The sequence below is a fragment of the Phocoena sinus genome, chromosome 3 (genome assembly GCF_008692025.1).
Source record: "Phocoena sinus isolate mPhoSin1 chromosome 3, mPhoSin1.pri, whole genome shotgun sequence".
NCBI classification, from domain to species: domain Eukaryota; kingdom Metazoa; phylum Chordata; class Mammalia; order Artiodactyla; family Phocoenidae; genus Phocoena; species Phocoena sinus.
In genome coordinates this window covers 11,140,306-11,167,427 of record NC_045765.1, presented here as the reverse complement: position 1 = coordinate 11,167,427, position 27,122 = coordinate 11,140,306, and the positions used below count along the sequence as shown (strand labels likewise).

At 54.6% G+C, this 27,122-nt stretch overlaps 1 protein-coding gene across 2 annotated transcripts; it reads left to right on the top strand.

The window, feature by feature from the left end:
* Positions 1–520: 520 nt before the first annotated feature.
* SLC25A42 (solute carrier family 25 member 42) lies at positions 521–27,098 on the top strand. 2 transcript variants are annotated; one of them, XM_032627804.1, is made up of 8 exons: positions 521–1,231; positions 12,271–12,385; positions 16,380–16,485; positions 18,015–18,040; positions 18,738–18,904; positions 19,303–19,419; positions 19,905–20,056; positions 26,845–27,098. In XM_032627804.1, exons 1-8 carry the CDS (start codon positions 909–911, stop codon positions 26,928–26,930), a joined length of 1,092 nt encoding a protein of 363 aa, XP_032483695.1. In that variant the 5' UTR covers positions 521–908; the 3' UTR covers positions 26,931–27,098. The 2 variants fall into 2 exon arrangements, with proteins under 2 accessions (XP_032483695.1, XP_032483694.1); XM_032627803.1 differs by lacking the exon at positions 26,845–27,098 and adding an exon at positions 21,862–24,187 and having other exon boundaries at positions 522–1,231.
* The last annotated feature ends 24 nt before the right edge of the window (positions 27,099–27,122 follow it).

Here is a 27,122-nt window from a genome sequence, read left to right as displayed (position 1 = left end):
AATATAAATTCTCCCAGGGGTGAAGCCCCAGAAAGGAAAGATGAAGGTGTAGGAATCATTGTCCCGTGAGGAAACTGAGGCTCATAAATGCCTTGCTCAAGGTTATGCAGTCAGACAAGTATTCAAACCCTAGTCACTCAGGGCCCCAGTGGCTGTGGTCTGACACTGCCTTACCCCTTTTCCAAAAAGCAGGCTACTTTGGGCCTGCTGAACTGCAGTGTGACAAGGGGCAAGGAACTTGACCTCTCTGTGCTCTGATTTCTGTAAAGTGGGGCCAGTGGTCTCTTTGACCTCACGGGCTTGTGGTTAGGATTCGGTTAATTCACCAAAGGCTTAGCAGGGAGGTGGTTCCGACAGGGAGGTCATTTGATCCCGTGGAGGAGAAAGCTTGAACTCGGAGAAGTCAAACATTTCCAGAAAATCACAAAGTGCGTGAGTAGGATTCCACCTATTTCCACGTCTTCGCACTACCCGGAGCTGCAGCTGAGTGACCTCCAGCGAGTCTCTGCCCTCTCCGTATCATTTGCAGGGGAACAGCGGGTAGTGAGGAGATGAAGAATTATCCACGAGTCCTTCAGCCGTGATGGCCAAGCTCAGGGCCCAAGTTGGAGGTCCTGCTTCTGCGTTGCGTGGCCCGAGGGTCTGACTTCGCCACAGCCTCAGGGGACCCTGCGCGTGACCCCCGAGGCCACCTCCGGCCACCGCGCTCACGGCCAAACTCTGCACCTCGTTTGCTCCAAGTCTTGGCCAGGGCGCACGGCCCCTACGATTGGCCGCCGGCCCTGCCTGTCTTTCGCATCGCAGCCAGTCTCCGTCGCTCTCCGGGCTACGCCCTCCGTTCCTCTTGCGCCAGTAGCGCCAGCTTCTTCGGAGCCCCGCCCTTACTCCGCGGCGATTGGTCACCAGGGATGCCCGTCTTCTTCCAAAGCTCCAATCTTCGCCCGCCTCCAGGCCCTAGCCTCCCAGCACCTCGCGCCCAGCAGGACCACCCTGGGGACCCACTGTGTGTCCCGATAGCCCCGCCTCTTCTCCTCAATGATTGGCTTCAGGAGCTGCCCGTCCGCTTCATGTCTACCAATCTCAGCTGTCTCCAGAGATGGTTGGCCAGCACGCAGCCAATCGGAGTACGGCGTGGACCCCTCCCGCGGCGCGCGCGGAGGGTGCGCGAGGCGGGGCTGTGGCGGCTGGAGGTGGCGGCGGCGGCAGCGGCGGCAGCGACACGTCCCAGTCGGTGAGGGGGCACGCGGGGCGCGGGGCGGCGCAGGCGTCGAGGGGGCCCGCGCCCCTCGGGCCGACCTAGGGCGAGGCCCCTTGCTGTCATGGACCCGGGGCGGGGGCGGACGAGGCGGGGCGTGACAGCAGCATCGCGAGGACTGGGAGAGGTTAAAGCCTACCCCCCCCCGCCCCCAACACCGCTAGTCTGGTGCCCCCTTGGGGCTCCCACAGCCGGATCGGAGCCTCTCTCCGTCAGCCCACACATACCCGACACCACATCCCTTCTCTTTGACATCTCCCCTCATACACCTGAGACTGTCCGCCTCGCTGACATACCCCACACCCTTGGGGCCGCGCCCCCAGGCGCCCCGCACAGTTAACTCTGCACCCCTACACGCACCTGACTCTGTGCCCGCACTTATATTCCCCTTCACACACCTGACACCGCGCCCCCGGCTCATGAACACCCACCGACACGTCGCTTGAGACTTCCCCTCGATGACAGCCCCACACTACAGGGCGTCCTCACACACACACACCCGGTCCCCGCGCCACCACACGTGGGCCTGCACCTCCACACCCAGCATCTGAGCCTGTGACCCCAAACTCACCGTCCTCCACTCACATCTGTGCTTGTTCCTATCCTCTCGCTGGCTTTTCTCACAGCCAAGTCTGGGCCCCTCTCACTGCCCCCCACCTTAAGTAATCTGGGTCAGTGCCCTCAGGTACTCCCTCCACACATGCACATGCCTGCCCAGTACCCCTGGCAGCCCCCTCTGACTCGAACACCCCCAGTCTGTGCACCCACCCGTACTTTCTTCCACATTCACCTGTGTTTGTGCCCCCTCCATAATCCAGGTTTTCCAACATTCACCCAAGCCTTGCTATCTCAGGATCACTGCAACCTCCACCCCCCCCACCCCCCCCACCCCCCCCACCCCCGCAAGGAAAAGCACACCCAGATGTTATCTTTTCACTTATCACGGTCTATAAAGTGATTTCCGGGCTTAGAATAATCCCATGGGCCAGACAAAACCGGAATTATCTCCATTTTACCAGCAACAAACCTAAAGCGATTTGAATTGGGGTGGCATTGCCCACCCCTTCCTGAGCATTGCTGCTGACCCTTCTCTGCGGACCTCCTCCACTTTTGCCCATCTGTTGTGTTTATCTCTGAGGGGTTGGCAGGGGAGGGGAGGGGAGGGGAAGGGAGGGGAGGGGAGGGGAGGGGAGGGGAGGGGACCCCCACCCTCCCTGCAGCTGTTCCTCAGGAGTCCTGTCTTTGACTGGGTCCCGAAAGGCTGAGCTGGAAGGGGCGGCCCCTGGTCGCTTTCTGAACACGTGTCTCAGAGCCCTGGGGCTGGTGGAGATGGGGACCCTGTGGTTGGGCTTCAACACCTAGGGTGCTGCAGGCCCAGCTGGTAGGGTCGCCTGGGGTGGTGGTGGGGTTTGCTGGGCTTCCACCCTCTGGCCCAGCTCTTACAGACTGAGGCCCCTCACTGACCCGGGAGAGCTCCTGGGGCCTTAAAGCTGATAAACCGAGAGAGTAAGGCAACACTCTTCAGAGTGAGAGAGCTAATGTTTCAGCCGCTTAGACACAAACTGCAAAACTGGAGCCTGGCATGGTGCTGGGGATAAAGATTTTTCTGGAACTTTTCAAGTTCCCTGGAGGGTGATTTGCAAGTGTGCAGTATGGAAAGAGGCTGGTGGCTTTACTGTTAAAAAAGCAATAACATGCCGTTTCCTGTAACGCTTGCATAGTACTTCTTATCCCTCTCCTGTCTCTCCCTGCAAAGATGGTGCTGGAATGTTCTGGAGGGTCTTGTCACCTTCGGCTTCAGTGGAAACTGAAGCCATTGGGGTTTTCTGTCCAAATTCAAAAGGAGTCATTTAAAATGTGTGTGTATGTATATGCATATATATTATATGTACATATATACACATGCACACATTTTATATATGCGTATGTACATGCATATATTATATATATATACACACATGTGAATATATGAATAAACCTTGACAAGGTCATTGATGTACATGGTAAAAAAATAAATAAAATCAAACAGTACAAAAGGGCATAACAGTAAAAAACAGGCAGGTCTCCCCATGCTGGTTCCCCGTCCCCCTCTGGAGGCCCTCATTGTTAATAGTTTCTCCTGTATGATAATGTTCCCTTCCAGAGATAGTCTATGGTTGTGAGGAAGATGTGCATATTCCCCCTCACCACCCCTTTTAAACCACTGGTAAATTTGTATCAAATTTTACCAAAAGGGTGAGTGATTTAAAACAAGTCCCTTACTGATGGCTTTTTAAGTTGTTGCTGGTGTTTCGCTTTTACAAACCAAACTGCAATGGATAGATAGAATTTTGCATGAGCAAATATGTAGTAAACGTGTGTGGGGCTCCAGCAGTGCACAGACGTGTGGAAACCTCTCTGTCTTCGTGGAGTTTAACATCCAACTGCGGCAACTTCCTAGGAGTGGCCAGGCCAAAGGGCATGTCCATTTAAATGGTTAATCTTCCTCTGTGGAGGCTGTGCTGTCATCAGTATTCTCTCAGCTGTGAAGTTGGAATGCCTGTTTCCTCCCCCAGCAGCCAGGACGGTTATTATCAAGTGTTCTGGTCTCTCCAGTCTTCTTATCTTGTCTCTGAGGTGTTCTGGCCCATGGGGGTGGTGATTAAACATTAGATTTCTGTTTCTCTTCCAGAGTCTAAAGCTCAGTCCAAGAAATATTTGAGTCCCTCCTCTGCAAAGCTCTGAAGGTTGGGGTGGAGGGGAGGCGGTCCTTCTAGAGAAGGAGATGCAGGCGTCACCTGGAGTCCCAGGAAGGGAGGTCTGAGATGTTGGCTGTTGCTCTGTTTTTTGGCTTTTTTTTAAGCACCGGGATCCGGCAAAAGAATGAAGGTGTCAGATGAGATTGAGACAAGTCAGATGTTAAACCTATTTGAGAAGTTGTCTTGAGATTTTCTTGAGTTGTCGGTGATTTCCCACTATTGGTGCCAGGTGGAGGGCGTCATCAGCCTGAGGGCAGACCTTTTCCCATGTGTCATCCCGTTTTTTGGTTCTTCTCTTCTATTTTGGCAATTAGACATTAGAGGAATATTGAGATGATCAGAGCTATTAGCTTGTTTGGGTTTTGCAAGCCAGCTCTTTTAAAAATGCATTGTATTTTTTATTTTAAGTGTGAAATACTTCTTAATAATACAAGTATGTAATGTGTGCATGAAAAGAAAGATGGTAGAAAGAATAACGAAACCATCACCCAGTTTAAGAAGTAGAATGTTCCCCCAGTGGCCCCTCCCCGGTCCCTGTGCTATTTTTAAAATATGCTTGTCAACATTTGTTTTCTTCACTGAATACCTTCTGCTGCAGCTGAGTGCTTGGGTTCCAGGGTCTCAACAAAGATCAGGAGAAGCCAGGTTTTCTGTTGAAGTTCTGCCAGCTGGGCAACCTGTGAGGTCCACAGAGAGGTGCAGTGACCTCGGGGTCATGGGCAGGTCACTAGCCAAGGGACAGTACACACTTGGGGGGCCTTGGTCTCAGACTCTTGCTGTATTAGTTTCCTGGGGCTTCCATAACAAATAACCTCAGGCTGGGTGGCTTAAAACAGCAGAAGTTTATTCTGTCCCTGTTGTGGAGTTCAGAAGTCCAAAATCAAGGTGTCGGCCGGTGCTATAGACTCAATGCTTGCGTCTCCCCTAAAATTCATATGTTGAAATTTAATCCCCAGTGTGATGGTATTAGGAGGTGGGGTTTTGGGAGATGATTAGGTTATGAGGGTGCAGCCCTCATGAATGGGATTAACGGCTTTTTAAAGGAGGCCCAAGAGAACCCCCTTGCTCCTTGTGCTATGTGAGGACACAGAGAGGCCACCATCTGTGAATCAGGAAGAACATTCTGAACAGACATCAGAGCTGCTGGCACCTTGACCTTAGACTTCCCAGCCTCTGGAACCGTGAGAAATATATTTCTATTGTTTATAAGCCACCCAGCCTGTGGTGTTTTGTCACAGCAGCCAGAACTGACTAAGACAGCAGGGTTGGTTCCTACTGGGGCTCCTGAAGGAGAATCTTTCCCCATCTCTGGTGGCTGCCAGAGGCAGTCCTTGAGTTCCTTGGCTTGTTGGCCACATCACCCTAATCTCCACCTCCATCTTCACATGGCCTTCTTCCCTGTGTGTGTGTGTGTGTGTGTGTGTGTGTGTGTGTGTGTGAGACTTCTTATAAGGACACCCATCATTGGATTTAGGGTCCACCAAATCCAAGATGATCTCATCTTTTTTTTTTTTTTTTTTTTTTTTGCGGTACGCGGGCCTCTCACTGTTGTGGCCTCTCCCGTTGCGGAGCGCAGGTTCAGCGGCCATGGCTTACGGGCCCAGCCACTCCATGGCATGTGGGATCTTCCCGGACCAGGGCATGAACCCGTGTCCCCTGCATCAGCAGGCGGACTCTCAACCACTGCGCCACCAGGGAAGCCCTGATCTCATCTTTTTAATTGATTAATTTGTTTGTTCGTTTGTTTGTTTGTTTGTTTATTTTGGCTGCACAGGGTCTTAGTTGCAGCACATGGGATCTTTGTTGCAGCACGCAGGGTCTTTTAGTTGCGGCTAATTGTGGGATTAGTTGTGGGATCTAATTCCCTGACCAGGGATCGAGTGTGGGCCCCCTGCATTGGGAGCAGGGAGTCTTAGCCACTGGACCACTAGGGAAGTCCCCAAGGTGATCTCATCTTGATATCCTTAACTAATAATGCCTGAAAGACCCTATTCCAAATAAAGTCACTTCCTGAGGTCCTGGGTGGACATGAACTTCGGAAGACCTCATGTAACCCCTACAGCTGTGAAGCCAGAATTCTTGGCAGGGCATTATTGAAGAAGGTGCCTGTCCAGCAGCCTCTGCTATTTCAGACAAGACAAGGCCAGCAGGGTCAGGGCAGAGCCGGGTAAAAAAACAAAAACAGAACGAGAGGGACTTCCCCAGTGGCGCAGTGGTCAAGAATCCGCCTGCCAATACAGGGGACACAGGTTCGAGCTCCGGTCCAGGAAGATCCCACATGCTGCAGAGCAACTAAGCCCGTGCACCGCAACTACTGAGCCTGTGCGCTAGAGCCCGCGAGCCACAGCTACTGAAGCCCACACGCCTGGAGCCTGTGCTTTACAACAAGAGAAGTCACCGCAATGAGAAGGCTGCGCACTGCAGCGAAAAGCAGCCCCCGCTCACCTCAACTAGAGAAAGCCCACGCCGCAATGAAGACCCAACGCAGCCAAAAAATAATAATAATAAATAAATAAATATAATTTTTAAAAAAATCGGTATTACTGGCAACAACAGAAGGGACGAGGTACAATAGAAACAAAAGAATGTGAAGAAACCACCTGGCCCAGTTGCCTGCCTTGGTGCAGAGCCCAGGCCTCTTGCCCTGGAGAGAGGGAGGCAGCAGGGGCCGCAGGGGCTGGAGGAAGTCAGGAGGGAGGGGGCTCCGGCCTCAGAGTTTCAAGCGCCAGCTGAGGCCACCCGCCATATACTCTGGGCCTCACCCTCAGCCACGTGGGCTGTTGGTCACCATCTGACCAATGATGGACTCCAGACAACACCCAAAAGAGCCCATGTTCTTGGGCACAGATAAGGGGGCCCGACCTGGGGGGCTGGGTGCGGAGAAGTCCCAGGCACGGTGACCCCATGCTGGTGGCAGAGGGAGCCTGGCAACTGTCCTGAGTATGGATGCTGTGTGGGCAGTGGGAACCCCATTTCAGTGAGGGAGGCCTCTCCGGGCAGGTTGGGGGGTAAATTCAGAACCTTGTGGCCGTTTGGGGGAAGGAAGCCAGTAGGGGGCGGGGGGGGGGTGCCTGAGTGCAGGGGGAGGGGCTCTGACCTGGGAAGGGCACAGCGGGGGTTGGGTCAGCCACACGTGGGTTGTGTCCTCTGTTATTCTTGAAGAGGTGAGTGGCGGGAGGCAAAATGCCAACTGCTGGAAAGTATGTACATCCACAGTCAGGCTCCCTCCATGCCCTTGTCTCCTCCCCTGTATGGAGAGTCCCTATCACTGTTTTTTTGGGTTTTTTTAATAAATTTATTTATTTATTTTTATTTTTTATTTTTGGCTGCATTGGGTCTTCATTGCTGCGTGCGGGCTTTCTCTAGTTGCGGCGAGTGAGGGCTACTCTTCGTTACGGTGCGCGGGCTTCTCATTGCGGTGGTTTCTCTTTGTTGCGGAACACGGGCTCTAGGCGCACGGGCTTCAGTAGTTGTGGCTCACGGGCTCAGTAGTTGTGGCTCATGGGCTCTAGAGTGCAGGCTCAGTAATTGTGGCGCACGGGCTTAGTTGCTCTGCGGCATGTGGGATCTTCCCGGACCAGGGCTCGAACCCGTGTCCCCTGCACTGGCAGGCAGATTCTTAACCACTGAGCCACCAGGGAAGTCCCCCCATCACTGTTGACAGCACTCTATAAACACCTGGTCTGCTTCCAGTCTTTGCATCGGGACAGCCTCCCACCTGGGTTCAGGTAGGTTCACTCATTAGTGACAGGCTGGGTGGCGTCCTCCTGTGAGGGCTTAGGTCACACATTCTCCCTGTCCCCCTCTCCTCGCTCCCCCATAGCTTCCCATCCAGACCTTCATACCTTCACTGGGACCAGCACCTGGCTGTGGCCTTACTGGCCCATGAGGCTTCATGCTCACCTGTCTGGGGGCACAGCACACATTCGAAGGCGTCTGCTAAATCACCTGCAGAGAGATGCTCCCCGCAATCTGCCTCAGTCTCATCTACCAGTTGCATTACTGTCCCCACACATGCCAACAGCCCCCCACCAAAGGTTAAACCCACTTTTCTCATTATGAGTGCAGTCTGGTACCTGTCATGTTTTTCAGGTATTTTTTTTCCTTCCCAGTGACCCAGCTGTTTCTTTGCCTTTGTCTTGAGTTTTTTTGTTTTTGTTTATGAAAGGGCAAAGAGCTCTTTACTTCCTAGGAAAATAGCCTTTGGCCTAAGAGGCAAAAACTTGAGACCTCCCCCACCCCCAACCCCACCACTGCCCCAGGACAGGAATCTCCTTCTCTCCGCCCTGCAATCCTGGGGAGCTTCCTGGAGGCACCGGGCCCTGAGGGAAGCAGCTTGCAGACTCTGGCTGCCCCTTCTGCTTGGGGTTGGGGGGCCTGAGGCACCCCAGCTTCTCCTCCAAAAAGGATCTTAGATTCCTTTGGCCGCTGTAACAAATCACCACAAACTGTCTTGAGACAACAGAAGTTTATTCTCTCACAGTTGTGGAGGTCAGAAATCCCAAATTAATCCTCCTGTAGAGCCACTCCTAAGGCTCTAGGGGAAGATTCCTCCTTGTCTCTTCCAGCTTTTATGCTCTGTGTGTTCCTTGGCTTGTGGCTTGTGTGTATCATTCCAATTTCTGCCACTGTCTAAACACTGGCCTCCCTGCCTGTGTCTGTTTTTCTGTCTCTTATCAGATCACTTGTCATTGTTGTTAGGACCTACCCTCATCCAGGGTAAGGATCTCTAGATCTTTACCTTAATTACATCTGTGAAGGCTTTTTTCAAATAATGCCACATTCACAGATTCCAGGGAGACATGTCTTGGGGCGGGGTGCCACCATTCAGCCCCCTGCAGGTGCCTTCCCGGGACTCAGCCTTGGCGCTCTGTCACCTGCAGTGACACGCTCTTGTAGGTCTGCACTGGTTTCTGTGGTGCCTTTGTTTCTGTTTGCGTCCACCACACCGAGGCTCTGTCTGAGCCGTCTGTAGAGCTCCCAGGGCAGGCCCTGGGCCAGGGCCAGGGGAGGGAGGGAGGCAAGTGCTCAGACTCTAGACTGTATGAGGCCAGGACTAAAGGGCTGGATCCTTTCTCAGGAGGGCAGTTTTGCAGAACGTGTCCACATTCACCACGCCTGACCCAGACCTAAGAAAGGCCGCACTGGGAATTCCCCAGCGGTCCAGTGGTTAGGACTCCACACTTCCACTGCAGGGGGCACAGGGGGCACGGGTTCGATCCCTGGTCGGGGAACTAAGATCTCACATGCTACGAAGCGCAGCCAGAAGAAACAAAGAAAGGCTGCACCATCTGCATCCAGGTGCCCAGGTGTGAGGACAGTCCCCTGGGGTCCAGAATGTTGGGGGTGCCACTGAGCAGCAGCCAGACGCATGGAGGGTGATAGAGTCACAGTGTCCGCCACAGAATGACACCCCAGCCACTGGCTGGAAAAGATCCCTAAGGCCTAGTTTCTCTTTGTTTGTTTGTGAGCAGTTTTAGGTTTATAGAAAAATTGCAAAAGTAATACAGAGTTCCCCTCCACCGCACACACCCAGTTTCCCGTATTAATAACATCTTCCTTTGGTATGGTACATTTGTCACAACTGATGTGCAAATACTGATCCATTATTATTAACTGAAGTCCATTGTTTATTCACATAGTGTTTCCCTAATGTGCTTTTTCTGTCCCAGGATCCTCACATTACCTTTAGTTGTCACATCTCTTTAGGCTTCTCTGGGCTAAGATAGTTTCTCAGACTTTCTTGGTTTCGACGACCTTGACGGTTTTGATGAGAACTGGTCAGGTGTTCTATGGCCCTTGGCCCTTGGTTGGGATTTGTCTGGTGTTTTTCTCATGGTTGGACTGGGCTTTGGAGCGGAGGACCACAGAGCGGAAGTGCCTTTCTCATCACACACACACACACACACACACACACACACACACACACACACACACACGTGTCCAGGGCACGCGCTGTCAGTGTGACTTATCACTGTGGTGTTGACCTTGATCACGTGGCTGAGGTGGTGTCTGTCAGGTGTCCTCGCTGTAAGGTTACTCCCTTCCCCCCTTTGTGTGCTGTGCTTTTTGGAAGGAAGTTGCCACGTGGCCCACACCTAAGGGGTCGTGCTTACGCTTCCCTTCCTCCAGCGCTGAGCATCTGTGTAATTTATTTGGGATTCTTCTGCCTGGGAGATTTGTCTCTTCTCCCTCATTTATTTATTTATTCAATCATTTGTTTATATCCATGTGGACTCTCGGCTATTTATCTTACACTTTGGGTTACAATCCAACACTTCTGGGACTTCCCTGGTGGTCCAGTGGTTAAGACTCCGTGCTTCCACTGCAGGGGGCACGGGTTCGATCCCTGGTTGGGGAACTGAGATCCCTCATGCCTTGGTGCAGCCAAAAACAAAAAAACAAACAAAAAAAACCCAACACTGCTTTATTGATTTTGTTGCTCAGCGTTCCTGCTTTGGCCACGAGGAGCTCTTTGATTTGCCTTTGTGTCCCATTTTCACAGTCCCATTGACTTTGGTTCCTGCCTGACACCTCAGGGTGGTCCAGGCTCATTGTTGAGTTTCTGGCCCCGTCTTAGAAGCAGCTGTTCATCCCCGAGTCAGGGACCATTTTAGGTAGGAAACAGCGGCAGAGGCCACTTGGAACAGAATCCTGCTTGTGCTTCCTAGGATGTTCCGTACCAGCGGGTGCCTGGGAGGACCTGGAGGGCAGGAGGGGCTTCCAGAGCTGGCTCAGGGGGGCATCTGCCTCGTTTGCATCATTTTACAGGAAAGCATATTGATTCATTGGGTGATTTTAAAGCAAGGGATACCTCCAAGCATACTGGTGCCCAGTGGCATCTCCGTGACACCAGTCCTTCATCCTTTTTTCCTCCTGGTCCCCTCCGTGTGGTTGGCTGAGCTCTGAGTGCGCGTGCACTAGGAGGTTAAAGGTAGGTTTGTTATCCGAAAACTGGGTTCACGTCTTGGTGGGTGTCAAGCAAATAAACACAACTAAGTCAAAGATGGGGAGAAGGAAGGATGTATTACTTGAGGTTGTTAGGGTGGACCCCGATCCAATAGGACTGGTGTCCTTACAAGAGGAAAAGACATTCTTTCATAAGAGGAAATTTGGACACGAGCCTGTGTTACCTGAAAACTGGGTTCATCTCTTGGTGGTGTCAAGCCAATAGACACAACCAAGCCAAAGATGGGGAGGGGAAAAGGAAGGATTTATTATGACTTTCAGCAAGTAAGGGGAACACCGGGGACTTTTCCCAAAGCAGTGTCTCCCCGAACAGCAAAATTGGGGAAGTTTTAAGCTCAGGGTACATGCATATTCATGAAGGGGCTTGAACAGAGGAGAATTCAGCATAGAATTGGGGCAAAGGTCCACAGAGTCCAAGCTTTAGTTGATTGAAGTCAAGAGGGTCAACATCATTCCACCCTCAACCTGGGTGGGGGCCTTAGTTCCCAGAGAACTCAAAGATATATTTATTATTATGTCTATCCCTTGAGGAGGAACTAGGGCTCTGCTTTATCACTGCACTACTGTCTGACTGCCTTTTCTCTGTTCCTGCATTCCTTTGTTCGCTTTAGATCATTAATTACTGAGACCTGTTCAAGGGCAAGCATTGCTGTCAGGCTTAGCTCACAAGGTGGCTTAGGCCAAAATGGCTTCTCTTATGTCAAGAGAGCCATTCCTGGTTCTCTTTCTCCAGGGACCCCCTAACTTATCTGCTTACAGGTTTCCAGGGAGAAATCCTCAAGTATTAGGACACTTTACTATAACTTGCCCGCAAAGGGCAGGCAGCCACACAGTAGGACAAAGATTAATTTTCTAAAAGTATTTCTGTGGACGGAGTCTTATGTCCAAGCTGGCATAAGCCCAGAGGGCATTGGGCTCCAGGGCAGGTGGAGCCCTCCAGCCTCCACACCCTACACCCTGCCATGCCCCTGCCTCCTGCTGTGTGACCTTGCTGCCAGCTTAACCTCTCTGAGCCAATCTGGGCAGTTGGTACTAGGGTAAAAAAACAGAGGACTCAGAGGCCCATTTGTGAGGATGAAATAAAAGAGCTGATGAGAAGAGCTTTTGTAAATGATTAAGCAGTCAGGTCAGGGGACTGTGACATCCAGATGTAGGTTCGGGTGTCTTTATCCTGCAGAGAGACAGAAGCCAGGTTAGGAGAAGCGTGCCACTGGGGCAATGCTGGCATCGGGCCACTTGAGGATAAATCAGAGGCCCCAGACTGGTGGAGGAGGCCAGATTCTCACCTCGTCCCTTCTTGCTCCCCAGGACTGAGTCTCCCGCCGTCCTGAGCAGGCCTGGAATGGGTAATGGTGTGAAGGAAGGCGTGGTGCGTTTGCGTGAGGATGCCGAGCCCATCCTGCCCGCTCATGTGTCTTCAAAGGCAAGTACCCTGGCCCCCCCATTGGGCATTCTCACCCAGTCCCTCTTCTGTACTCACACCCCATTACAAATCACCCCCGAACACGCTGAGGGCGAGGCCGGGGAGTGAGGGGGTGATGCAGGCTGCCTCCTATTCCATTTTCATAGCCCCATTTGTGCTGTGGATCCAGCTGCCCTACCACTTGGCAAGAAGCCAAAACCTCGCCCAAATTTGGCTGGGATGTTGAAGGTGTCCTTGAGCCCCTTTTCTCACTCAGACTTGCCAACGCAGAAGAATTAGCCAAAGGTGGGGTGGGCTGCAGGGGAACTCCTCGCTCCAGGGAGGAGTTTACCCTCAGCTCTGAAATTCATCTCCGATTACGCCCTTCAACTGAAGACAAAAGCCTTATTCCCTCATAAAGAAATTGGATCAGGGACTTCCCTGGTGGCATGGTGGTGAAGACTCCGTGCGCTCCCAATGCAGGGGACCCAGGTTCGATCTCTGTTCAGGGAACTAGGTCCCACATGCATGCTGCAACTAAGAGTTCATATGCCACAACTAAGGAGCCCATGTGCTGCAACTAAGTAGCCCGTAAGCTGCACCTGCAGGAGCCTACCCGCTGCAACTAAGACCCGGTGTGACCAAATAAATAAATATTTAAGAAAAAGAAAAAAGAGAAGAAATTGGATCAGTCCTGTGCTTGTTCACCATAGAAGCCAGTAGAAGTTCTCCCAGCTGAACCTAGAACATGGACTAACCAACCCACCTTCACTGCCAGGCTGGCTCAGGCACCCGCAGGCAGTTCTCAAAGTCCATGGGCTCAAAGCCTGAAGCAGCAGCATCCTCTGGCCCTCCTGACCTTTCCCCAAATTCCAAGTCTCCCTGTGGAACGCCAGGTGGGCAGGAGGACTGGTTCTTGGGGCCACCATCACCATGCTGGGGGCGCGGCGGGGGGGGCAAGCCCCAGAGCAGGCACCCATCCCTCACAGTTGAGTGAACTTCGCGTCAGAGTGTGAGGGAGACGTGGCTTTCCCTCCACTGGCCCGATGGATCCCGCCAAGCGGACACGCCCAGCAAAGGCCCCCGTGCCTGACGTGCACTGGGACACACACAGCGCCGGTTTTCCTCTGCGCTGGCTGGCACAACCCACGTCAGTCTTGGCCTGCTTGGCCAGCCCAGTGCAGGGAGCTCACTCTGCAAAGTCCCATTTCTTTAGTTAAGGAGCCAGGCATCTTCTTGTGATGTTCACCACTGGTGTGGATCCCATCTGTGGATCACCTGTTTCTTCTCCGTCAGGCTGCCTGCCTCCTTTTTCATTTGCAGGATCTCTCCATATGATGGGTATGGAGACTTTGACCATTCAGTGATGCCTATGTCAACCAAGCTCTTTAAAGAATAAGCCAGCTGTGGTCATTTAAGAGTCAGTTGTGGGGGCTTCCCTGGTGGCGCAGTGGTTAAGAATCCGCCTGCCAGTGCAGGCGACACGGGTTCGAGCCCTGGGCCAGGAAGATCTCACATGTTGCAGAGCAACTAAGCCTGTGCTCCACAACTACTGAGCCCACGTGCCACAGCTACTGAAGCCTGCGCGCTCTAGGGCCCGTGCTCCTCAACAAGAGAAGCCACCACAGTGAGAAGCACGCACACCACAATGAAAAGTAGCCCCCACTGTCATCAACTAGAGAAAGCCCGCGCACAGCAGTGAAGACCCAACGCAGCCATAAATAAATAAATAAATAAATAAGCTATGTGCTGCCCCCATGCCTCTTTAAAAAAAAAAAAAGTCAGTGGGAGCGTCTGCCGAAGGCAGCAGCAGCCAGCCTCCTCCACTAAGCATGTGAAGTAGGCTCACAGCATGTCCCTGGAGCGCCACATTGAGAGCTAGGGTTTAAGGATGTGTGTTCCCCATGTGCAGAGCTGGCTTTGTGATTGTAAGTACCACAGGTTGCGCAGGAAGTAACCTGGTGAAGGAGATGGAAGGTACACATCGGCTCCACTTCTGGTGCCCACAGAGCACGTAGACTCCCCGTAGGGCATTCCCTTTGCTCACGGTGGCTCGAGGTCAGCTGTCACCACATTGATTCACAGAGAGGAAACTGAGGCACAGGGCCTCGGAGCTGGTGCCAGGAACACCACTGAGCCTTCTGGCATCAGATGTCCACAACCCTCAAAGCCAATGGGACCAAAGGACGAGAACCTTGCTGTGTGACCCAGAAAAGGCAGGGGTCCCCCGTGACAGGCCTCTGTGAAGCAAGAAGATGGAACCCCCTGGTGAAGCTTGGCCTCAGAAACTGAGAGGGGAAAACACTGCTGCAGGACTCTGTTCTTTTAGGGAGAGGTCAGCTGGGCTGGTGAAGGGAGCACCGAGCCCAGACTCAGGCCAGGAGTGTGGACAGACCCAGCCCTTCCCCCTGAGCCACCCGCTGAGCTGAGCAAACTTGGGGCGTAGCCCTGGACTCCACCATGCCCACTCGGACCCAGGCTACCAGTTGTACCCCCAAATGCCCCTTCATCCCGCCCCTCTCGCAGCCTCCCCTGGTCCCCTCCTCGGCCATCTTCATCCTGGGTTTCACAGGAGCTGCCTCTTCTCTGGTTCCAGTTAAAATGGCCTGTTCACCTTCCACACTTCTCCATTTCTCTTTAGGCAAAGACCAGCCTCCTTGTCAGGCCTCCACACTCTGTGGGGTCCAGCCCCACCCACCTTTCGTCTCTTCTCTCTTCCCTGTGCCCGTCCCTTTCCCTGTGTCAGCCACCCTGCCCTCCTTGTGGTCCCCCAGGGCCCCCCACTCCTTCTCACTGGGGCCTCTGAGTGTTGCGTTCCTCCCCCTCTAAGAGTGTCACACACGCATGAGCGCACACACACACACACACACACACACACAAGCCCTGCAGTTAGGTGTACCTCATCCTTCAACCTCGGTTCCTTACCCCTCACCCCGCATTCTCCTGGAGCCCCGAGCCCCCTCCTCATAGCCCCTCCCAGATTGGTGATTCTTCACACATCTGTCTGAAGAGTTAGTTCATGTCTGGCTCCCCCCGTGGACTGGCAGCCCCATGAGGGGAGTGGTGAAGGTTTGTACATGCCCCTGCCCCGCTCCACGTGTCTCTAGGCCCCTGAGGGCGCCTGGTCCGAGCGGACTTCACAGATTCCCGGGATCATTGAGCTACCTGCTCCTCACCAGCCTTGCACGCTGCAGAGTGAGGACATGTGGGGCGTGTCCAGAAGAGCACTTCCAGAAAGTTCTGTGGCTGAGTCAGCAGCGGGGATGGAGACTCCAACCCGATGAGCAGGTGGCTTCCTGTGTGACAACTCAGGTCTCCCTGGGCCTCTAGGGAAGGAGGGCTGTTGGAGCCGGGGCTCGGGGAGCCACAGGAAGACTTGGGAAAGCACTGGCTCTGAGGCTGGCCACAGGAGTGCACAGTGCTGGTCAGCCACGTCTGTCACCATCGCCCTTGCCTTGGCTGGATGAAGAGCCACAGATGCCAGCCAGTCCCTGAAGTCCTGATAGAAAGTTGTGGAAAGGAGACACGCTGAACAGTCAGGGTCTGCTTGCCTAATATGCCCCACCCACTCCCCAGACCACCAGGAACCTTTACCCTGAAACACTGCAACGGGAGAATCCCTCACACACAGGTGGTGGGTGGAACCAAGGCTTGAAAGTAGGACAGGTCAGGGGTGACGCTTATGTTTGGAGTTCGTCCTGTCGTAGGCCGTCTCCGAGAACTTGGAACCTCACGGGACAGCCCAGCCAGTGCATGACCTCTCATGTGGTTGGTCCCTATGGCCCAGGAGGTTTTCACTGTGTCCCACCAGGCTTTGTGGCTGCTGGACCCACCATGGCTCAGCCCGTGTCCAGCATGCATAGGGCCTAGCAGCGCTGTGTCACTCTGGCCACTGTGTGTCTGTCAGCCCTGGACCAGGGGGAGAAGGTAGACGCTCAGGAGACTTTCCCAAGCAGAACAGACGCCTCCTCTTCCTCTCTGATGACAGACTGCGTGTTCATGTGTTTTCTTGCAGAGTGATCACAGGCAAGTTCTTAGCTCCCTCCTGTCAGGGGCCCTGGCTGGCGCTCTTGCCAAAACGGCGGTAGCTCCCCTGGACCGAACCAAAATAATCTTCCAAGGTAAACGCTGCCTGTCCATCTATCCCGTGTGATAGAGAAGCTGCCAAGCAATCCTCCTCCCCCTCCACGGCCCCCCAGACTGCTCTGCAAAGTGGTTTTTAAAACGCCTCTGTAGAATCCACTTAGAAAGTCTGTTCGTGTTTAGGACTGACGTCACAAAGTACCACAAACCAGGCAGCTTAGAAAAACAGGAATTTATTCTCCCACTTTCTGGAGGCCAAAAGTCCAAATTCAAGGTGTCTCTAGGATTGGTTCCTGCTGGGGCCCTGAGGGTGGACCAGCTTCTGGTGGCTCCAGGCATCCTTGGCTTGTGGCTGCTTCCCCCCAGTCTCTGCCTTCCCCTCTGTGTCTGGGTCCTCTCCTCTTATAAGGACCCATGTCACTGGATTAGGGCCCACCCTCCTCTAGTGTGACCTCAGTTTAATTATATCTGCAAAGACTCTGTTTCCAGTTAAGGTCGTGTTCACAGGTGCAGGGAGTGAGGACATGGATATATCGCTGGGGAGGACACAGTTCAAGAATCCATCTCCCTCCCTTCTTAGGGTTGAGCAGGCACAGGGTCCCCTGAAGATGAGGCCTTTCTATCCTGCAGATGGTGGCCAGTGCCTGAGGGGTGCTGGGAAGGAGGACCGTCACAACCTGGGACCCCTGCCCCTCAGCTGTTTGGGAGGAGAGGACTGCTGGGCCTCAGTTTCCTCATCCATATAACAGGAGCATTGATATCAACCTCCCTGAGGAGGAGGGCGTGGAGGAGTGAGCTGACGTGGGAAAGGATGGGCATGCAGCTGAGCACACGTCCCTTCCCCACCACACACACACACACACACACACACACACACACACAGGCAGCTGTGTTGTTCCTGGAACAGATGCTCAGTGTAGCGCCCTACAGGGAGCTTGGGTGTAACTCCGAAGGCAGGTGGTGTGCATACGTCCACACAGACGGGAGCGCAAGGCTATCCTGGGAACACAGCTGATGCTTGGGAAGCGGGGGATCGGGGGGTGAGCCAGGCAGCCCTGGAGAGCAGGAGAGTGGGCAGGCACTAGGGCTGCCTGGGCCAGGCCGTGGAGAAGAGAGAGGAGAGGGCAGGCCGCAGATGTCAGACACCCCCTTGGCTGACCCCCGCATGGCTGGTGGCTGGGATGCCTCCCCCAAATGGGTCTGGCAGAAGGGGGTCCAGCAGGGGTGGGGACTGCTGGGTGTCAACCCCGGAGGGGTGCGTCCTCCCACAGGCCCCTACAGAGATCCTCACTGTCCTGGGGGTCAGGTGGCAGCGGGAGAAGCCGGTGTGCAGAGGGGCCTGGACGTGGGCCGGGGGCGGTAACGAGGCTCCTGGGAGGAGGCTGACTCTGCTGCGGAGGCCCCCACCTCAGCCCTTGTAGGGGTTGGGGGGGAGGCATTCCCAGGGGAGGCTCTCACTCCCCATGCTCAGACCAGACCCCTGAGGAGGGGGTCATGCAGACTGGGGGGAGGGTCCCATCCTTCATATCTCACACTCTCTGTTGTGTTTTGTTTTGTTTTTTTCCAGTGTCCTCGAAAAGATTTTCTGCCAAGGTGAGCCACTAGGTCAAGGAGCCCCTGCTCTAGGACCTTCACCTCCACCCTGCTGGGCTGGCAGCGGCAGAGGAGGAGGGTGGTAGAGGTTGGGGAAACGTTTTTCAAGGTGCTTTATCCCATTGGTTCTCCGCCACCCCCGCCCCAGGCCAGCTGCAGGGCCGCTGGGTGACCAAGGCCTCCCCTGCCAGGCACCAGGGCCAAGCCCACCCATCTGCACCCTGAGCTCTGCCTGGACACAGCCCACCCTGGGAATTGACGGGAGACCCCCCCCCCCCGCATCCTTGGGGTAGTGGTGAGAGGACTTGACAGTCTAAACTCACAGTTGTCATATTTGATTTATTTTTAAACACGGAGCAGGTGTTAACCTTCTTAATAAAAGAAAAGAAGAATATTTTAAAAAGCTAGACTACCAGATGCCAACAAAACACCCTCTGTAGGGCTCTGAGCCTGCTTTGCAAGCCTGGTTCCCTCTGGCTCTCTTTCCAGTTCCCAGGGCCGGAGGACTGGGGCTGGGCGTGCGGGGGTCCTAGCGCAGAGCCCAGAGAATGCGGGGGAGGGGGACGATGGCTGCCCCCAGGCGCAGGGCTGGGCCACGTAAGGTGGGCAGGGAGGTCCAGCAGTCTGCCAGCAAAGGCACTGCTCAGGCAGAGATGGAGGGCACTGACATTGCCCCTTTCCCCTGCCCTCCCCCCAGGAGGCCTTCCGGGTCCTCTACTTCACCTACCTCAACGAAGGCTTCCTCAGCCTGTGGCGCGGAAACTCGGCCACCATGGTGCGCGTGGTGCCCTACGCCGCCATCCAGTTCAGCGCGCACGAGGAGTACAAGCGCCTGCTGGGCAGCTACTACGGCTTCCGCGGAGAGTGAGCCCTCCCTCCCGCCCCCCGCCCCAAAAAAAAAACCCCTCTCAGCGCGATTACATCACCCTGTTCTCCTGTCTTCCACCTGCTCAGCGTTTCAGAACTTCTCTTGTTTATCCGGTCTCCCCTCAGAACCTAAGTCCCAGGACGGCCACTGATCCTACCTGTGCCCCAGAGCGGGTAGGGAAGGTGCTCGTTGTTCATTCATTCGTACGAGGAGGGGGAAAGGCGAGGCAGCCGGGGGAACTTAAAAATGATGTCCACCCAGAGACTCTCCCCCGCGCCGCCCGCTTCAACTCGGCTGGCTGCCTTGCAGCCGGTGCCATTCCTCCATCCCTCCCCGCCCCCAGACCTGTGGGCACCGGGGGCGTTGGCCCCTGACCTCCCCGACCCTCTTTCAGAGCCCTGCCCCCTTGGCCCCGCCTCCTCGCTGGTGCACTGGCTGGAACGACGGCCGCTTCGCTGACCTACCCCCTGGACCTGGTCAGGGCACGGATGGCCGTGACCCCAAAGGAAATGTGAGTCCTACCACGCACGGCGACGTTTTCACCAGCAGTGGGGGCTCTGTGTCTAGTGGGGTCCCCGGGTGGGCTCCCTCCCTTGGGCCCCTGGGGTTTGGGTCTGGGCTTCCACATCCAGCTGCAGACAGAGCTGGGCTGAGGCTCTGCTACCTCCCCCTCTCCCGGTACCGCAGGGCGGGCCGGGTGTGCGGCTCCACAGCTGTTCCAGAAAGGCCGTAATTGGGTCTCTTAGCTTGGGGATCAGTTTCTGCTTCCATCCAACCCGAAGTGTTCATGTGGAGGCAGACACAGCCAAGCGCTGAGCACGGCGGAGTGATCCCAGTGGTGAAGGTGGCTATGGCCTTGGGCGTGTGTGGACCCCTCGAGCGCCAGGACTTCTGTGAGGTTCTGTCGGTCAGCATCCAGGCCTGTCCCCGCTGACGTGGGAAGAGGCGAGAATTAGTGAATTGAGGCCTCCCCCCGCCCCCCGCTCTGTCCTGCAGGTATAGCAACATCTTTCACGTCTTCATCCGCATCTCCCGAGAAGAGGGGCTGAAGACCCTCTACCACGGATTCATTCCCACCGTGCTGGGGGTCATTCCCTACGCCGGCCTGAGCTTCTTCACCTACGAGACACTCAAGAGCCTGCACAGAGGTCAGGAGTGTGGAGCCCGGGGAGCACCTCCGCGGGTCACACAGAGCTGGAGGCGGGTGGAGGCAGAGGGGCACTAAAACTCCCCTGGGAGGGGCAGGCCGGGGGCCCAGGGTCTGGATAAGAAGACACATATCAGGCCAGCCCCGGGGAAGCTGGACTCCTGACCTTTAATGCCTCATTTTGAGAGCAACCTTGTGAAGTCCAGAGTGTCACCCAGAGGGCTGGAGGCCCCTGGTGCGCACACAGGCCTACGGGGAAAACCTAGACGGAGGGGAAGTGCCCTCGTGTGTTTTGGTAATTTTGAGAAACTAGAAAAGTACAAAGAACATTGTAACCCCACCCATACCTGCCCCCGCCTGGTCCGATCAGTCATTAACAAACTGCCTTATTTGCTCCAGGATGTTTTTTGTTAAAGAAGGAAAATGATCCAGGTAAAGCTGAGATCCCTTGTCCAGAACCCCCAGCCCCACTCCCCTGAGCCTCCTTATTAGGGGTGGGGCTCCACCCCTCAACTCCGTTGGAAACCCTTCTACCTGCGCTTTTGTGTAGCGGGAACAAGCCTTGTGCTGTTTCCTGGTTATGGGAAGCAAGTGAGCGGTCACCTCCTACACTTCTGGGCAGTGCAGCTCTGACCCATCCTTTTAGCAGTGGATGGGGGGAGTCCCCCGTTGGGGCGCCGTGAGGCCATTTGTGGGTTTTCTGTGATCAGCTGACATCAAGAGCTCCTCTCCTTGTGTGGGTGTGAGACCTCGTTTTTTTGGTTTTACTCTCCATCCTCTGCTCTTCCAGTAACTGCTCTTGCCCTGGCGCCCTGCCCCCTTCTCACCCCTGGTGGTGCTGGCAGTTACTTTAATGTTTTGCCAATCTGCTGAGTGAGTAGGGCATCTCCCTGTTTTTAATTCCTAGTTTCCAATTTACAACACATTTTTAAAGGATGATCCCTTGCTGCCCCTTCCTCCCTCCAGCCCACCTGCCCTCACAGCACCCAGGGGAGGGTGCCTGTCAGGCAGGCTGGGCCGTGGAGAGGGTTCCAGACATGAGTGATGTTTTCTTTTTTTCCAGTTTTTTTTTTTTTTTTTTGTGGTACGCGGGCCTCTCACTGTTGTGCTTCTCCCGTTGCGGAGCACAGGCTCTGGACGCACAGGCTCAGCGGCCATGGCTCAGGGGCCCAGCCGCTCCAAGGCATGTGGGATTTTCCTGGACCGGGGCACGAACCCGCGTCCCCTGCATCGGCAGGCGGACTCTCAACCACTGCGCCACCAGGGAGGCCCTTTTTTTTTTTTTTTTTAACATCTTTATTGGAGTATAATTGCTTTACAATGGTGTGTTAGTTTCTGCTGTATAACAAAGTGAATCGGCGATAAGTATACACACATCCCCATATCCCCTCCCTCTTGCATCTCTCTCCCACCCTCCCTATCCCACCCCTCTAGGTGGACACACAGCACCGAGCTGATCTCCCTGTGCTATGCGGCTGCTTCCCACTGAGTGATGTTTTCCCTTTACTAGACGAGAAACAAGAGTGACTGGGTGTGAGCTCGTTCTTGGTCTTAGGACTTGGTTATATGATTCTTTGTGCTTTTCTGTCTTGTAAAAATCTTTTATCTCTCAAATTTGATTGAAAACGAGGGACCAGTAGGTGAGGAAGTAGGGAAGCTATGGCCTGGGTGGGAAGGCCCAGGAGAGCCGGTCAGGTCCTGAAATGCAGCTGTGACACTGCCAGCGCGTGTGAGCGCGGGGCGCAGGGGTGCACGGGTGTGCGCCCCCTCCCGTCGCCCTCACAGCCCCTCCCCCCTCCCCTGCAGAGTACAGTGGCCGCCTGCAGCCCTACCCCTTTGAGCGCATGATCTTCGGGGCCTGCGCGGGCCTCATCGGGCAGTCGGCCTCCTACCCGCTGGACGTGGTGCGGCGGCGCATGCAGACGGCCGGCGTCACGGGCCACCAGCGCACCTCCATCGCGCGCACGATGCACACCATCATGCGGGAGGAGGGCGTGGTGCGCGGCCTCTACAAAGGCCTGAGCATGAACTGGCTCAAGGGTCCCATCGCTGTGGGCATCAGCTTCACCACCTTTGACCTCATGCAGATCCTGCTGCGGCACCTGCAGAGCTAGGGGCCAGTGGGGTCGGCTGCTCTCGAGCTTCAGTTCGCGATGGACCGCTGACCCCTTCTGTTTCTGAGCCCAGCGAGCAAGGGTGCGCGGGGTTCCACCCAGGAGGTGCGCGGATGCGCCTTGTGGAACAAGCTGGGGGGCCTGGGCTCAGTGCGCACAGGTCTGAGGGGAAAGCCAGTGGCCCTCGAAGTGCATTGTTGGGACCTGGGGGCCGGAGTTCCCGTGCTCTCCTCTTCCCGCCTCAGCAGGGCCGGGGCTGCCCCGGGAGGTATTACCGTGAATGCCCTGAGTGATGAGGGGCCAGCACTGCTTCCTGGTGCGCTCTGTGTCCTTGGACAGGCCCCTGGTTCTAGTGACCTGGTACCCCCTGGGCTCAGAGCCAGACCCCGCCTGCCCCTTGTTGTTCCGAGTCTATGTCCGTGGTGGGGACAGCCCCAGAGAGTGTGGGGCTGAGGCCTGGCCTCCTGCCCGCCCTGTCCCCATGAGACCAGCCTCCTGCTCAGCTGTGGCTACAAATGCAATCTCTCGCCTCGCCCTGCCTGACCCGCCTTTCCTGCCTTCACCACTTCCCTGGTAACACGACTCCTTGTCTGTCCCAGTCTACAGCTTGGGCGCAGCCTTCTCCTAAGAGTGTTACCCTGATCCCAGACTCTATCCCGGGCCCCTGGGATTGGGTCTTCCCCTCTGTTGCGCCCCCCCACGCCCCAGTTTGTAATGTTCTCAGGAGGGTCACGCCTCCTCCGGGCAACAGGGTTTGAGGAATTGCCATGGGTTTGGGTCTGAGCCCCAGCATCTGAAGCATCTGCCTGGGTTGCCAGGAAGCTCTCATCCCCGCCCCACTGGCTGCACTGATGGAGGCTGGGCCTCAGGCCCTGACCCTCTGCCCATAGGTATGGGGCTCGTGGGGGGGACCCATGGCATCTGGCACATCCCTGGCTCCCCACCTGAGCAGTTATTTGGCTGGGACATGGGGCAATTTAAGGCCCGTGGGGTTGTCTGATTTCTCGTGAACGGAGTACATGGAGGCAGCTGGCCGCCTTGATTCTCCCAGAGTGAGAGCCCGAGACAGCATCTGGCCTGGGGGCAGGAAGCTTGGAAGCGTCAGGGTACCCCAGAGATCTGGTCTCACAGAGGAGGCCCCCCAGGGCCCACCGGGAATCACAGGGACTTGGAAACACCTGTTTCCTAATAACATTTGGAGTTTGGTTTTTTTTGGTTTGGTTTTGCAATTTGGCTGGGCCTGGGTCTAGACACAGTAAACCCTGACCAGTCCAATCTGGTTCCAGGACCAGGACCACCAGAGGGTCGGTTTTCACAGTGGGCTCAGTAGCCATGATGTGTGAAAGGGTCTGAGAGGGTATCTTCGTTGCCACACATGCATTTCCAGTTGTGATTTTCATTTCCTCCCTTCATTCTGTCCTGTTTCTGTTTTTCTTGCCTTAGTCCCGTGGGTGTGAAGACCCCTCTTTCTGTCCTTCCTGCATGTTTCCACCAGCCAGCCCCAGTCTTGTCCCCAGACTCCCATTCCCAGGGGCCCAAGCAGCCTGTGATGGCTGTCCTGTTGGGTTAGCATCCGACCCACCTTCTCCCCCAGCCTTGCCCAGTGCTCAGGAGAGGCAGGGGCGTCCCTCACAGGGAGACAGGATGGGAACGTGAGGGCCCGCAGGCGAGAACAGCAGGGACTGGCGGTCCACCCCAGGTGGGTGAGACCAAATAGATGGTTAGGCAGCTGCAGGCTGGGCAGGAGCGGGGAGGGTCCCCCAGGGTTGCTGGCCCCAGTGTGCCTCCCCAAGGTGGCTCCCAGCCAAGCGAGCCTCGGCAGCACCGCCCCCAACCCCCCCCCAGCCCTGCACACAGTCGGACCTGTACCCTCGGCAGTCACCCCTCTCACTGATTGCCTGGCCTGATTTGGAGTTAACATTTTGACGCCATGGAGACACTTTGTTTATATATAATGTTTATATATTTTAAAGATTTGTGACAAGAGAGTATATTTAATAAAAATTAAAATGACTTTTTCTCCTGCCCATGCCTCTTCTTTGGCTCTGGCCCTCACCCCCCATGAACCAAAAACAGGATTGAAGTTATTTCGACAGATTTTTTTTTTAATTAATTTATTTATTTTTGGCTGTGTTGGGTCTTCGTTGCTTCGCGTGGGCTTTCCCTAGTTGCAGCAAGTGGGGGCTACTCTTCGTTGCCGTGCACAGGGTCTAGGCACGTGGGCTTCAGTAGTTGCAGCACGCAGGCTCAGTAGTTGTGGCACACAGGCTTAGTTGCTCCGCGGCACGTGGGATCTTCCCGGACCAGGGCTCAAACCCGTGTCCCCTGTGTTGGCAGGCGGATTCTTAACCACTGCACTACCAGGGAAGCCCCATCGACAGATTTTTGAATAAACTTTTTTTTTAATGTAATTGCTGTTTGGACTGTTAAATGATTAGCTAGAAAGTGCAAACTGCACAAAGAGTTTACCATGAAAAGTAGGTCTACCTCCCAGTTCCCTTTGCAGGGATGTCTCCCATTACCAGCTTCTCGTGTCTCCTTCCAGAGAGATCCTGTGCACAAAGGGACACACTTGTCCCTTTGGGGACGTCAGTCGGGATGGACCATGTGGTACTCAGGAAGCACTGGGTGGGGGGGCACAGCTCAACTGGCGGCTGATGAGAACTCCATGTGCCAGTGTCTTTAGCTCTTTCTTCTTTGGCCATTTGGATTCCCCAGGAGTCTTCAGTCTCATGCCTGGAAGATTCTGTAATCTGCACACAGGGTAAGGGATAGTGGCTCTCTCCATTTAGCTTTATGTGTAGTCACTTAACCCCATTTGCCACCACACCCCCTACCAAGCCTGGCTTCCCTCCTTCTGGCTGCCCAGTGGTACTGTGGGAGGGACACAGGTACCTGAACTTCCCAAACAGCTTCCACACCAGAGGCCTCCATATTCCACTGCCATCTTCAGCCCAGCCCAGTGGGACCTGGTGCACTCAGTGTCTATGGAAGTTTCTACAGGTAAATCTGGCTGGGCTTTGCCATGGACCAGGCAGTCAATTGTGGCTCCTCTCTTAATTCCCACCTTCGGAATGTTCTGTAGCCTCTATACTTTTACTAGCGTTTTGAGAAGGATCAACACGAGAGGATGCATTTAGTTCGCTTTAAGCCTTGTGTTTAACACACTTTTCATTTTTATCCATGCAACAGAAGCACAGAGTTTCAAAAGTCAAACACCCGTCTAGGGGCCAGGACAACAGCATTCCCAGCTCCCCCGCCCCACATGTCAGCACTTTCTTCGGGTGTCTGGTTATAACCTCACTTCCCTAAGTGAAATCATGCTCCCTGTTGCTTGTTCTTGTACAAGACATGTAGCAAATCAGTGGGGCAGCTGGGCTTGGGAGGAGAGGTTGGTGAGGGCACTTCTCCCCTCAGGTGACACACACAGGTGAGGGAGCCTGCAGCAAAGTGCAAGGCCCCGCCCCGAGGTGGGTCACGCTCGCCGCGTTGGCTGGGCAGCTATGCTGGGTCCCACACCATCACTTAGGCCCTTGGCTTCCACCCTGGTGAGGGAAATGGCTTTGCTTTGTTTTCTTTAGTCTTTTTTTTTTTAATTTATTTATTAATTTATTTATTTGGCTGCATCGGGGCTTAGTTGCAGCACTCTGTATCTTGTTAAGGCATGCAGGATCTTTCACTGCAGCACGCGGGCTCTTCGTTGCGGTGTGTGGGCTTCTCTCTAGTTGTGGCCTGCAGGCTCCAGGGCACGTGGGCTCTGTTGTTTGCAGCACGCCGGCTCTCTAGTTGAGGCGCATGAGCTCAGTAGTTGTGGCGTGCAGATTTAGTTGCCCCGCAGCATGCGGGATCTTAGTTCCCCGACCAGGGATCGAACCCACGTCCCCTGCATTGGTAGGCATATTCTTTACCACTGGACCACCAGGTTAGTCCCACCTTGTCATTTTTATTCTTAATGTACATTTTACATATGCTAAAAGATTACATTGTGAAAAAAACAAGACGGGCTCAAAATGGAGTCACTTACGCTAAGGCTTATGTCACCAAACCGAGACTTAATTACAGTTTCAGCTCGTCCAGAAATGGACTCTGAAACCAGTCAATCAGAAATTGCCTGATCAGCACAAGTAAGGTGATCTACCTGAGACAGCTGCCATCCCCTAAAGGAAAGGGACCTTGCCACAAGTCTACTTTTCGCTAATATAACTTCCTTGTTCCCACTCCCTTTTGCCTTACAAAAGTCTTTTATACAGCTCCTCAGAACTCCTTTCTATCTGCTGGATTGGATGCAGCCCGATTCATGAATTGTTATATAAAGCCAATAAGATCTTTAAAATGTACTGTTGGATTTTTAACAACACGTACATTAGAATACACACGTGCACGCACATGGGTTTCCCACCGCATGGCCACAGCTATAGGAAAATGCCAGTTGGTGATGGACCCTTGTCCTCCTTCTCCTGGGTCACCACGGCCTCAACAATGTGCCCATTTGCTGTGTGTGACCTTGATAAGAAGGCAGTCCCCCTGTACTTGTGGAAGAGGGCGGTATCCCCCATGGCCCCCTGCCCAGTACCATGGGCTCACCCACCTCCCTCTCCCCCCATTTCTCTCACTTCTCACACTTGGTCCATTTCTTCTCACCCCCTTTCGTTCTCTCTTTGTTTCTTCCTCCCAGGCCTTTGCTATGCTGTCCCTCCATCATTCCCTTCTTTCAGCACTGAAGCCCCGGACTCCCCACCCAGCCTGCACCACTTAACCTGACAGCATGCAGAAAGCCGCTTCCCAAACTGTCTGGATCCTTTTTGTAAAAAGCAGCTTGCTCGGGCTTCCCTGGTGGTGCAGTGATTAAGAATCCACCTGCCAATGCAGGGGACACCGGTTCGAGCCCTGGTCCCGGAAGATCCCACATGCCGCAGAGCAACTAAGTCCGTGTGACACAACTATTGAGCCTGC